This window comes from Calonectris borealis, chromosome 1 (assembly GCF_964195595.1).
Source record: "Calonectris borealis chromosome 1, bCalBor7.hap1.2, whole genome shotgun sequence".
In the NCBI taxonomy this organism is placed as follows: Eukaryota; Metazoa; Chordata; class Aves; order Procellariiformes; family Procellariidae; genus Calonectris; species Calonectris borealis.
The window spans coordinates 136,083,417-136,097,191 of record NC_134312.1 but is presented as its reverse complement, the minus strand read 5'-3'; the positions used below and the strand labels follow the sequence as shown (position 1 = coordinate 136,097,191).

The following is a 13,775-nucleotide window of genomic DNA, read 5'->3' as shown; positions in this document are numbered from 1 at the left end:
TGCACAGATGAATTGCCACCTCCCAGCCATATGAAAACAAAATGCTGACACGTCAAAGGTTTTGTGATTTTAAAAGCAAAGATTCTTAGTTTTTAGATATACAGCAAAAATTAAATTCCACAGCCACAATGCTAGCATGTGAGGTATGTGGGGTGGGTTGGACAATCCATATTAAGAGGGCATTAGAAATAGTACTCCGCAAGATGGTGGCCCATAAATGGCACATGGCAGTCTGAGAAGCGAGTTCTCCCCAGATTAGCTGTATCACTGGGTAGATTTACATGTGTATGAGCTGTCTAATATGCCACAAATTCCAGTAACTTAAAAAAAAATGCACTTCAGATGGTGTTAAAGTAATCATTATTATAACCTCAGGCTATCCGCAGTCACTTAAAACATTCAAATCCTGGATCATTGATACTGTTAATGTGCTACTGTTCAGACATGCTACTAATTTAGAGAAGGTTAATGTGGATTTTTAAAGAATCCAATTCACTCCAAGTGTTTTCAACAGCCAGTAAGAACGAGTACTTAGCGTAGAGGGACTCCATTTCAAAATGACAGGACTCTGTTCTTCGTCCTCTTTTTGCCTACGATATGTCAATTTATCAAGAAAATACACTGGTTTGCACAAATCCCTATCTCTTTGGTGGGAAAATAGAGTAGGGATTTATTCTTTCCCCAAGCCTTTTAAGTATTTTTTTTTTCAGAGAAGATTATAGAGTTTATGTTATTTCAGTGGATTATCTAGTTATAACTTCAGAAGACAATATATTCATGTTTGGGGAAAATGCAATAAGCAGGGATCATTTATTCATCATCATTGATTATTTCTGCCAAGTGTATTTCATTGTCCAATCCTAAAAAAAGGGAAAAGTTTTTAAATTAGCAATTTCTTTCTGAAATAAAACACCCCAGTAATAAAGTATGATGCTTTTTATAGACTCTGGGTGAAATGTATCAGTCATCAAGCAATAATATATGCATTCAGAGCACATTTTTAAAAAGCTACTTTGAAAAGAATGAAACTGATATATTCTTTCCATAAAATTACTAAAAGCTGAACTCTAGCTAAAAAAATACCATGTTTATTGAGAAGGTGGTGTGCTCTACTGAGGTACTTTGCATTGGAATAGTTCACTTAGTTTTGCAGTGAGATGAAAACACTAAGATACTATCTCAGGAATATAAATTTTTTCACTTCTGCATTTACACAGGGACTCCTCTGGCCAAGTGGCAGGTAAATTATGCTGCAGTGCACATGACTTGAAACCACATGGAGTAAACAAGTTATGAATTCTTGAGCGTTTTAGTTAAATAATCACAACTGAAACGCCGTGTTTGAGTAACTAAATACAAATCCTGTACTTTGAGAAAGTTAGGGACATCCTTAGGGAAAAATAATCCCAGTGAAACCATCAGCATCAGGCGATCGGTGATTATCCCCCGCTGAAACCTGTAATTTTAGCTCTGTACCTGCTGAGGTGGCAATTACTATTATTCATAGGATGGTGGTTGTATTTATCTCCCTGTCATTAATTCACGGACAGCCTTTGGATGGGATGGTGAAAGAACCCCACTCCTACATACAACATGATGACTACACTGACTCTCCAGCATGGGTAAGAATTCATAATCTAATGACTGTGATCACAAATGTGAATTAATTCTCACCCACGCTACATATTCTAAGAAAGTTCATGGGATCTTCAAATCCAACAGCTGCTCTCAGTGATTATTTTAACCATGCTGACAAACAAAAAAAGCTGACAAACAGCCAAGAGTGCTGAACTGGTCTGACTGTCTCGTATCATTTCTTCTTATCGTTGTGTTGAAAAATATACATACCCACAATGTTACACGATTTTCTCTGATTTCTCGGATGTAACTGTCTTGTCCAACTGATTTAGGGGGATTAAAGAAGCTGGTACATGTTATCTGCGTTTGGAGATACCTGCACGATTTGATCATTAAGTAATTTCATACTCCTTCAGAAAAAGAAAGGAGAAAGATTCTGCCAAAACCCCCAGAAATTCACTCCTCTCTGGATTTATACAAAGCTTGTGTATTAAAAATTCACATCCAAATATAGATTAAAAATTGTAGTAGTATACTAACACATCCAGTGAGTGCTGAATTTTCTTAAATGAGGTTGAGAAGAGGTAAAATTAAAGCAAAGGTTTAAAATGTTGTAGGCAGCATTAAAATCCACTGCCAATAAGTAGAGTTGAATTAAGAATGAGCGTTAATTGCAGAAAGCTTAAAAAAAAAAAAATCCAACAGCTTATTATCATAAACGGTCATAAAGTACTCAGCTGGGGGGCGGGGTGTGTGTATGTGCGTGTCAGGGGTGTGGACAGGAATGTTTTTTCTATGTTACACAATTATTGCTCGAATGCCCCAGGCACTTGAAAACTGCACTTTGCATCGGGACCTGACTTTTATCTGCAGATTATCTGATTTAGCAGAGTTATATCCCTCGGAAAAGAAAATATACCTCTTTCCTACATGATAAAGTTATTTTTTTCATTTTAGAAGTGATTGTCTTTTTGGTCTTCAGCCTTTGATCACAGGGGCGAGAGGGGGAGAGAAAGCGTGAAGGCTCTCAAAATACACCGTCGGTAGAGCCTGAGCAGAGGGGGTAGTACAGAATCTACAGAAACAGCAGACTCCCACCAACCATGAATTTTAGAAGTTTTTGGCAACTTCTGCTTTTCCCGTCACGCTCGAGAACATTTCAAAGGCAGGATTATGAAAGAAGACATCACATGTTCGGTTCAAAACCGTAACTGGGGCTCTAGGGAGGGGAAAGGGGGCCGGTACAGAGGCAGCACACGCTGTTTTGAAGGACTCGTTACAAAGCACTTACCTTTATACCTCTCTGCGCAGGTGAGGATCGCAGCCGGGCAAATGATTCGGCACTTCTCCGTTTAGACAATAAGGAGGAGGATTAGTTAACCTGAGACTGCTTTACCAACCTGCGGATCTGACCTAAATACCACGGTTAAGCAACAGGGTTTTGTGAATGTAGGACTTCAGGCAGGAACTGGACTGATACAAACCTGACACTTTGGCAGTCTTTGCTTTAACCAAGTGATTTATAAACATGCAGCTGCTGTCTTGCACCTATGAATTATGAATTTCTCAACACATTCAAGGGGTAAGGTTGTCACATACCAGAAACCTGAGGTCACAGAAAAGACCAAAGCAGTATCACCTCCTTAAAGCAATAATTAATATGACTAAACAGCAGCACTAAACCTCCTACTCTTTTGCCTTTCCCCTGGGAGGATTTGGTACAACTTTTCTCTTGGCTAGAAAATCCTACTACGTACTGATCAAGATGATCACCTTTTTCCTACCCAGTGGCATGCCTAGAGTGCAGAGAAGAGAATACTGAAAAAGAAACCAACCAAAAACCAAAAGAAACTAAAACCACCAACAACAAAATGCTCAAACCCATGCCTTTACATCTATTCAAGATTTTAAATCCTTGCATCGACACTTATCTTCCACTTGTTTAAAACTTCATCTCTCCCAGGGAAGTAGAGAAGGGAGGAGAAGAAAACTACCACTATTTGGATACTCCTTTTGCTGACCCTATCACCTTTGTTAATAGTCTCTAATGAATAACTCAGTCATGGATAAACATGCTAGCATTATTATGTTGTCTTAGCAGAGTCAGCATGATTCAGAAGAAAGCAGTCATAAGACTGTCACAGTTCCCAAATTGCCAAAAGCTGTGGGAAAACAGAAATTAGTAGCTGGGAGAGAAGCCTTAACTCTCACTGCCACGAACAACCTGGCAGCCTGTTGGTTGATCTAAAATACACACACACACACACACACACACACAAACGTAAAAAGGAAATACTGCTATCCAACAGAGACTACTCTAGAGCAGACGGGTTTCTCCTGCCTGAGAACGACAGAGAAAAATCACTATAATAAGTAAATTTATTTATTATACCAACTTGGCTGGAAAAACAGGATTCTTTGACACACAATCCCTCTTCTTAGGGCCTTAAATCATGCTGACTTTTAAAGTGCTAAGACAGACATAAGAGTGCATTTAGGCATGACAGCTCATGCTTCCTATGCCAGGCTTCCCTTTTGCATCCCAGTCTTTTGAAATGGGTGGTAATACAGCCATTGCAAGGTACACATCTATACGCTGATCACTGCCCTGGCCAGAGGACTGGAACCATTCCTATAGATACCTGCCAGAAACCATTGACATCTGCTGGTTTTCAGAAATCAAAACTATGTTTTCTTGACCCTTTGGGGTCAAGACAAGTTGGCTCTTGGCATAATTTTACTACCTTGTCAAAAATTTATATGTGATAAAGGCCCCTGCCGTGCGAGTTTCTGTGAAGGGGTTCTACAGCTCTGGATAGAGGAATGGTTACCAGCAAGCAGCAGGCTGAGGAAAAGAAGATTATATGCTGAGAAGCAGCATGTGAATGTTTCCCAGGAACTGGTAAGCTCTGGAGACCAGTTGTCCGGTTAAATCCACCAGAACTGATAAATTCAGAACACCAAAAGCCTGCTGACTATGTACAAAGCCACTACCCATATTAGTATCAAACATGGGTTGTATTAACTTGGATCAAGTACAAGCAAGTAGTGGCTGCTAAACGCAGACAAAAAACCTTCAGGATTACATATACACACCTGATGAAGCAAAGGGTTCTTCAGGGGACTTTCTAAACTGCCTATGTAGGAGACGGAGGTCCCAGGGGTTGGGATTGGCCTCCCAGTTGTTGCTCCTACAGAGTAATTAGGAGTGTGCGAGTAAGTGAATGTGTTGTGTGAAGTTATCTACTAATAGTGACAGCTTTAGTAACAAAAAGTCTTCTGTTAGTTGTGATCTGTATCTCTCCCAACTTGAGAAACTGTCCCTGGAGTTCCAGCAATTCAAAGAGGATATGTCGTATTCCCCACGGACCAGTATGTCAGCCATTAGGAGTAAGTGTCCCTCTGCTCAAGAGAGAAGATATAGAATCATAGAATCATAGAATAGTTTGGGTTAGAAGGGACCTTTACAGGTCATCACGCTTCTTTTGATGCAGTCCAGGATAGAATCATAGAATCATAGAATTATTAAGGTTGGGAAAGACCTCTAAGATCATCGAGTCCAACCGTCAACCCAACACACCATGTCCACTAACACCATGTCCCTAAGCGCCTCATCCACGTCTTTTAAATACTTCCAGGGATGGGGACTCAACCACTTCCCTGGGCAGCCTGGTCCAAGGCCTGACCACTCTTTCAGTAAAGAAATTTCTCCTAACGTCCAGTCTAAACCTCCCTTCGCACAACTTGAGGCCATTTCCTCTTGTCCTATCGCTTGTTACTTGGCAGAAGAGACCAACACCCACCTCGCTACAACCTCCTTTCAGGTAGTTGTAGAGCGCGATGAGGTCTCCCCTCAGCCTCCTCTTCTCCAGACTAAACAGTCCCAGTTCCCTCAGCCGCTCCTCATAAGACTTGTGCTCCAGGCCCTTCACCAGCTTCGTTGCCCTTCTCTGGACACGCTCCAGCACCTCCATGTCCTTCTTGTGGTGAGGGGCCCAAAACTGAACACAGGATTCGAGGCGTGACCTCACCAGTGCCGAGTACAGGGGCACGATCACCTCCCTACTCCTGCTGGCCACACTATTTCTGATACAAGCCAGGATGCCATTGGCCTTCTTGGCCACCTGGGCACACTACCGGCTCATGTTCAGCCGGCTGTCAACCAGCACCCCCAGGTCCTTTTCCTCCGGGCAGCTTTCCAGCCACTCTTCCCCAAGCCTGTAGCGTTGCATGGGGTTGTTGTGACCCAAGTGCAGGACCTGGCACCTGGCCTTGTTGAACCTCATACAGTTGGCCTCAGCCCATCGATCCAGCCTGTCCAGGTCCCTCTGAAGAGCCTTCCTACCCTCCAGCAGATCAACACTCCTGCCCAGCTTGGTGTCATCTGCAAACTTACTGAGGGAGCACTCGATCCCCTCATCCAGATCATTGATAAAGATATTGAACAGGACCGGCCCCAGTACTGAGCCCTGGGGAACACCGCTCGTGACCGGCCGCCGACTGGATTTAACTCCGTTCACCACAACTCTCTGGGCTCGGCCGTCCAGCCAGTTTTTTACCCAGCGAAGAGTGCACCTGTCTAGGCTGTGAGCCACCAGCTTCTCTAGGAGAATGCTGTGGGAGACAGTGTCAAAGGCTTTACTGAAGTCCAGGTAGACCACGTCCACAGCCTTTCCCTCATCCACTAGGCAGGTCACCTGGTCATAGAAGGAGATCAGGTTGGTCAAGCAGGACCTGCCTTCCATGAACCCGTGCTGGCTGGGCCTGATGCCCTGGTTGTCCCACACATGGCTTGTGAGCACCTTCAAAACAAACCGCTCCATGATCTTCCCCGGCACCGAGGTCAGGCTGACCAACCTGTAGTTCCCCGGATCCTCCTTCTGGCCCTTCGTGTAGATGGGCGTCACATTGGCAAGCCTCCAGTCGTCCAGGACCTCCCCAGTTAACCGGGACTGCTGGTAAATGATGGAGAGCAGCTCGGCAAGCTCCTCCACCAGCTCCCTCAGTACCCTCGGGTGGATCCCCTCTAGCCCCATCGACTTGTGAATGTCCAGGTGGCGTAGCAGGTCGTTAACTTCTTCCTCTTGGATTATGGGGGGTTTATCCTGCTCGCCGTCCCTGTCTTCCAGCTCAGGGGGCTGAGTACCCTAAGGATAACTGCTCTGACTGTTAAAGACTTAGGCAAAGAAGGCACTGAGTACCTCAGCCTTATCCTCGTCCTCGGTGGCAATGTCCCCCCCCGCATCCAATAGAGGATGGAGATTCTCCTTGGCTCTCCTTTTGTCATTAATATACTCGTAAAAGCATTTTCTGTTGTCTCTCATGACAGTGGCCAGGTTGAGTTCTAACTGGGCTTTTGCCTTTCTAATTTCTACTCTGCACGACCTAATGAGATCAATACAAACTGGAGTCAAAGGCAGCCAAGTGGTACACCACAACTGATATCGCTAATGCGTTCTTCTCCATCCCTTTGGCAGCAGAGTGCAGGCCACAGTTTGCTTTCACTTGGAGGGGCGTCCAGTACACCTGGAACCGACTGCCCCAGGGGTGGAAACACAGCCCTACCATTTGCCATGGACTGATCCACACCGCACTGGAACAGGGTGAGGCTCCAGAACACCTGCAGTACATTGATGACATCATCGTGTGGGGCAACACAGCAGAAGTTTTTGAGAAAGGGGAGAGAATAGTCCAAATCCTTCTAAAGGCCGGCTTTGCAATAAAACAAAGTAAGGACAAGGGACCTGCACAGGAGATCCAGTTTTTAGGAATAAAATGCCAAGATGGATGTCGTCAGATCCCAATGGATGTGATCAACAAAATAACAGCCATGTCTACACCAACTAGCAAAAAGGAAACACCAGCCGCCTTAGGTGTTGTGGGCTTTTGGAGAATGCATATTCCAAATTACAGCCTGATTGTAAGCCCTCTCTATCAAGTGACCAGGAAGAAGAACAATTTCAAATGGGGCCCTGAGCAGCGACAAGCCTTTGAGCAAATTAAACAGGAGATAGTTCAGGCAGTAGCCCTGGGGCCAGTCCGGGCAGGACAAGATGTAAAGAATGTGCTCTACACCGCAGCCGGGGAGAATGGCCCTACCTGGAGCCTCTGGCAGAAAGCACCAGGGGAGACTCGAGGTCGACCCTTAGGGTTCTGGAGTCGGGGATACAGAGGATCCGAGGCCCGCTACACTCCAACTGAGAAGGAGATATTGGCAGCATATGAAGGGGTTCGAGCTGCTTCGGAAGCGGTTGGTACTGAAGCACAGCTCCTCCTGGCACCCCGACTGTCGGTGCTGGGCTGGATGTTCGAGGGGAGGGTCCCCCTCCCTTTAGCAACGGGTGCTACATGGAGTAAGTGGGTCACGCTGATCACACAATTTACTGATCCACATCACTCAATTTGGAAAACCCAGTCATCCACTAATCTTGGAAGTGATCATGGACTGGCCAGAAGGCAAAGATTTTGGAATATCCCCAGAGGAAGAGGTGACGCATGCTGAAGAGGCCCCACCGTATAATAAACTACCAGAAAGCGAGAAGCAATATGCCCTGTTCACTGATGGGTCCTGTCACCTTGTGGGAAAGCATCGGAGGTGGAAGGCTGCTGTATGGAGTCCTATACAAGAAATCACAGAAACTGCTGAAGGGGAAGGTGAATCGAGTCAGTTTGCAGAGGTGAAAGCCATCCAGGACATTGGATGGACACTGGCCTTGGACATTGCTGAACGAGAAAAATGGCCAGTACTTTATCTCTATACTGACTCATGGATGGTGGCAAATGCCCTGTGGGGGTGGTTGCAGCAGTGGAAGCAGAACAACTGGCAGCGCAGAGGTAAACCCATCTGGGCTGCCGCATTGTGGCAAGATATTGCTGCCCAAGTAGAGAACCTGACTGTAAAAGTACGTCACGTAGATGCTCACGTGCCCAAGAGTCGGGCCACTGAAGAATCAAAACAATCAGCAGGTGCATCAGGCTGCTAAGACTGAAGTGGTTCAGGTGGATCTGGACTGGCAACATAAGGGTGAATTATTTATGGTTCGTTGGGCCCATGACGCCTTGGGGCATCAAGGAAGAGATGCAACATACAGATGGGCTCGTGATCGAGGGGTGGACTTGACCATGGACGCTATTGCAGAGGTTGTCCATGAATGTGAAACATGCACTGCAATCAAGCAAGCCAAGCAAGTAAAGCCTCTTTGGTATGGAGGACTATGGGGAGGCCTGGCAGATTGATTATATCACACTCCCACAAACTTGCCAAGGCAAGCGCCATGTGCTCACCATGGTGAAAGCAACCACCGGATGGTTGGGAACATATCCCATGCCCCATGCCACTGCCTGGAACACTCTCCTGGGCCTTGAAAAACAAGTCCTATGGCAACATGGCACCCCAGAAAGGATTGAGTCAGCCAACGGGACTCATTTCCGAAACACCCTCATAGACACCTGGGCCAAAGAGCATGGCATTGAGTGGGTCTATTACATCCCCTACCACGCACCAGCCTCCGGGAAAATTGAATGATAAATGGACTCTTAAATACTACGCTGAGAGCAATGGGTGGTGGGACATTCAAGCATTGGGATACATATTTAGCAAAAGCCACCTGATTAGTCAACCCTAGATGATCTGTCAATCAAGCTGGCCCTGCCCAATCAAAACCCTTACGTACTGTGGAGAGGGATAAAGTCCCTGAAGTGCGCGTAAAAATTATGCTGGGGAAGATCATCTGGGTTATTCCTCCCTCAGGCAAAGGAAAACCTATGCATGGGATTGCTTTTTCTCAAGGACCTGGGTGCACTTGGTGGGTGACGCGGGAGGATGGGGAATTCCGACGTGTACCTCAAGGGGATTTGATTTTGGGTGAGAATAGCTAATGAACTGAATGATGTTAATTGCTATGTAATACTGTATGTCATCACTACTATGGTTACTATATGCCATATCAATGGTATCACAGTAAGAATCACCCAAATTAATGAAGAATGAACTTTGATGAAACCGAGTAAAGTGAAGCAATGATAGAACCGGGCAAGTGCAGCAGTGGTGGAACCAGAACCGGCTTCAGCATGCAACAATCCAACACCACACACCATCTCTTCTGCCCTGAAGGTATGACAGATGGAGCCCAAAGTCATGGGCTAAATGAACTCAACGGACGTTTTATAGGGATGGCCTCTAGACTAAGGGAATGATATCTATGTGTATATATCAAAGGACAGGAAAAGTGGTGGTGATTATTTGGAATGTATTGGAAAGCGTGAGACCTGGGCACGACATAGATGGTATAGAATAAGGGGTGGATACTGTGCTGGTTTCGGTTGGGGCAGGGTTAATTTTCTTCCTAATAGCTGGCATAGTGCTGTGTTTTGGATTTAGGATGAGAAGAATGTTGATAACACACTGATGTTTTAGTTGTTGCTAAGTAGTGTCCTGAAAGTCCTACTCAAGGACTTTTCAGCTTCCCATGCTCTGGCAGGTGCACAAGAAGTGGGAGGGGGCACAGCCAGGAGCGCTGCCCCAAACTGGCCAAAGGGATATTCCATACTATATGACATCATGCTCAGTATATAAACTGGGGGAGTTGGCTGGGGGGCAGGGACTGGCTGGGCATCGGTCAGTGGGTGGTGAGCAATTGCATCGTGCATAACTTGCTTTGTATATTCTTTTATCATTATTATTATTTTCCCTTCCTTTTCTGTCCTATTAAACTGTCTTCATCTCAACCCACAAATTTTACTTTTTTTTCGATTCTCTCCCCCATCCCACTGTAGCAGCTGTGTGGTGTTTAGCTGCCTGCCAGGTTAAACCACAACAGGCGCACAAAAGTATCTCCTATGCATATGTAATATACCTAACAATTGCATCACTACGACTGAAAGTTGTGCCATGTCATTATGCATTATCAGTCTGTTGGAGAACTACTCCCAGGAATCTTAGAGCTGTTAGGAAAGCTGTTAATTATCTCATCTGATGATACGCAAACCAAGCATTCATGCCTCTGGAAAGACTCTTTAATAGGAACATGTTGTTGTGTGCATTATTATTGTACTCTAATAATTTCACTTCTACACTTCCGTGATTTCCCTGTTTGCTTAAGTAACAACTCCATGGAATTAGAAACTGGCAACTTCTGTCCTTAGCAGCTTCTCTTCATTTGTCCCACTCTACTAGTTCAATAAAGGGATGCAAATACAAGTGGAAGTTTCTCTTTAAAGACAGACAGACATATGATGGTTAGTTACAACATGACACCAGGCTGCTACAGTAGTGCTAATAAAAATCAGCTGCTGGACTGTTTACATCGCTTTGCATAAATTCCTTCAAGTGCCCTGAGCTGAATAGTAGCTTTGTTGTTCTCAAAGTTTCTGCTCAGCTGGTTTACCAAGGTCTTGCCCTTAGCTGCAAGCTACAGGATTGCACTTTTAGATTTTTCGCTTCATTTAAGTGTTTATAATCAGGAACTTTCTTCTGAAATTCCAACGACAACTTGGACAACTGCCAAGCCCTGACAATGAACTCTTGAGCTTTGACTATGGGCTGAACAGAACTGTGGCTTAACAAAGAAAGTTGTTTTTTTTTTCACCATTCTTTCTCATCCAGTAAATACTGAGTTTCAAATACCTGTGACAATTTCTTAAGGCATTCTTGACATCTTAATGCAAAAATTCCCTTCTATATAGCCAAAAAAGGAGACATTTAATACTTTGAGTATCTCAAAAGTGAGGCTACGTCACTAAACTGGGTTGAACTTCTAAAGCACAGTGTTTTCTCATTTACTGTTTTTCTAGCTAGTGTTTTGCATTTATATGTGCATTGGTTTACTCCTGTTGCCAATATGAGAAGACGCCTCGGACTGAAAACCATCACCACTCTAATACTTCTGGAGGACATACATACAGAAGTTGAACTTTCTGATGAAAAAAAAGATGTAGAATTATTCTGAAATGTCAATGTTCCTTTGAGTCAATAAATATTCTCCATTCTTCCTGCCAAACTTTTATTGCCAGAGTGCATGCTGCAGATGTTAACTGTTAAAACTTTGTTTACAGGAAAACTGAAAAGGAAAATTTTGACAACTTTAGGAAAATGGTGACAAACACTAGGAATGTTTTGCTTACATAAAGCAGAGATAAAAGGAAGCAAATTACTGTGATTTGGGATTTTCTAAGCTTTCTGCCCATCACAAAGCTGAAAAATGGTGGAAAAAAATGATTAAAAAATAACTACCTCAGCAAGATCACAGGCAGTTATCTTCCTGGATGCCTAGATGATATCTTGTTCAAACCAGAGAAAGGAGGAATAATAGGCAAAGAGTTGCCCATTATTTAAAATACTTGAGATAGGCCAAAACCACTGAGCAGTTAGTATCAGCAGACAATCATTTAGGAGTCAGGGAACGAGTAAACAAATCTTCTGACATTGAAGCAAGGTTAACGTCCAAGGAAGGACAGTATCCTCCAGGATTTACCAATGAGATTAGCCCTATCACTAGATTTTTGGTAGGAATGGACCTCTCAAACCTGAACGCGTTTTATTACAGAGGGAATCTTCATAAGTTCTTGAAATTTTGTAAGAGGCCTGATCTGATTCTCCAGCTCCAATTAAAACTCAAAAATCTCTCAGATCTGAGGGTGGACTCTAGAAGATAGGGCTGCAAGGTACAATCAGAGTTTTCTTCCTCAAGTGATATCATTAAAAGTTATTTAAAAGGCTTGATATATCACGAAGATAAGCTGTCTCTTCTTTGAATTTGTCAAACCGCACACTCAAATTATGAATTAAACTTGGTTGCTTAACTTAGATCCTTTCTATAGCTGTCTTTAAGATTTCTAAAAAAAGTTTTACCTGTGTAAACAGTCATCTTTCAAGTTTAATAGGACTATTTTAAAAACTACATGCTTGTTAATTTTTTCTAACATAGTCCATTTATAGTTAAGAATTATGATTTTGGAATAGGACTTATTAGAAAATACCTTAAAAATAATATTTTTGAAATCTGTAACAAAATAATGACTCAGCTATCTTTGATATTAAATTCTTGCCAAACCAGCTACAAGTCATCAACCAAAATACCAGTATTTATCTGTAGAAATAACTGAGCTATAGAATAAAAAGTAATATAAGTACCCATGAAAATATAAATATTAGTTAATAGTATAATTTTAATAAAACTTAATTCAAAATAAATTTAGTTTCTAGGACTTGCTCAGTCTCCACACTATCATATCTGAACTGAGCTGAGCTTCTGCTATTTTCAAAACAATTTCCCGGTAAAGAGCACCATTCATTGTTCGATTCATACTTAGCACACTCTCTTCCCGTTCATTCTGAAGCTTCTTTCTGAATTGCTGAACTCCTTCTTCACTGTCCAGTAAAGAAGCCACAGCAGCATCACTGATTTTCTTGCCAGGCTTCTTCCCCCATGTTAAACTGTTTTCAGCTTTACTCTCTTTTGAGAAGAATGAACTCCTTGAGGTGAGCATTTCTTTTTCCAAAGCCAGTGCTAACTGTTCAGTAAGTACACCTTTGCTTCCAGATCTCAGGAGTTTTACATCACAGCTTGGTGGGAGAATTCTAGTAAGGCTATGCAGGCACTGGAACAAGACAGTCAGATTTCTGTAAAATAAGATTATTATTATTAAAGCTACCTTGTATCTTCAAAATTCCGTAGTGGAAAATTAAACAAAGCTACTTTAAATCAAACAGGGAAAAACTTATGCTGAATATGGTCTTAAGTATTATGTGTACTCTACATACAAGAATAAGCAAGGGCTTTCTAATAGCGTGCACACTAGCCTCTGTATGTCAAAAGAACTAAGCAAACTTCAGCTACATAAATATTCTATGCTAAAATATATGTCCATGATTAGGGTTACATGTGCATCACTTGTTTCTTTAAGAAGCAATTCATGGTATGTGAAGGCCACATGTAATAGCACAAAGGAAATGTGTTGTCTGGTCTACATTCAGGGGCAGAAAAAAGTCACTTATATTCATAGACTGTCCCTATCAACAGGTATATACAGCATGGCTATTAGATGGCCCACAGCTTGTCTTTTTTAAATGGTCACTGGAGAGGGAAAGTTGCACTTAAAAATCAGACATTCAAAATTATTAAGAAACCAAGATAAAATAGTGCTGGTAATCATCAGGGAACCTACTCTCTTGGATACCAGTGTAGCATATATGACAC

General features: G+C 43.0%; 1 protein-coding gene across 6 annotated transcripts in view; it reads right to left on the bottom strand.

Moving 5' to 3' along the window:
• FANCB (FA complementation group B) overlaps nucleotides 1-13,775 on the bottom strand; it is a 52,187-nt gene that overhangs the window by 23,121 nt on the left and 15,291 nt on the right. For 3 of the 6 annotated variants that reach the window (XM_075175863.1, XM_075175860.1, XM_075175870.1), the window contains exon 9: nucleotides 12,885-13,198. In XM_075175863.1, the coding sequence (XP_075031964.1) occupies nucleotides 12,885-13,198 (314 nt within the window). Of the gene's footprint in view, nucleotides 1-6,895; nucleotides 7,199-9,535; nucleotides 13,199-13,775 lie in introns of those variants that run through there. The other 3 variants (XM_075175875.1, XM_075175851.1, XM_075175844.1) reach the window with 3 other exon arrangements.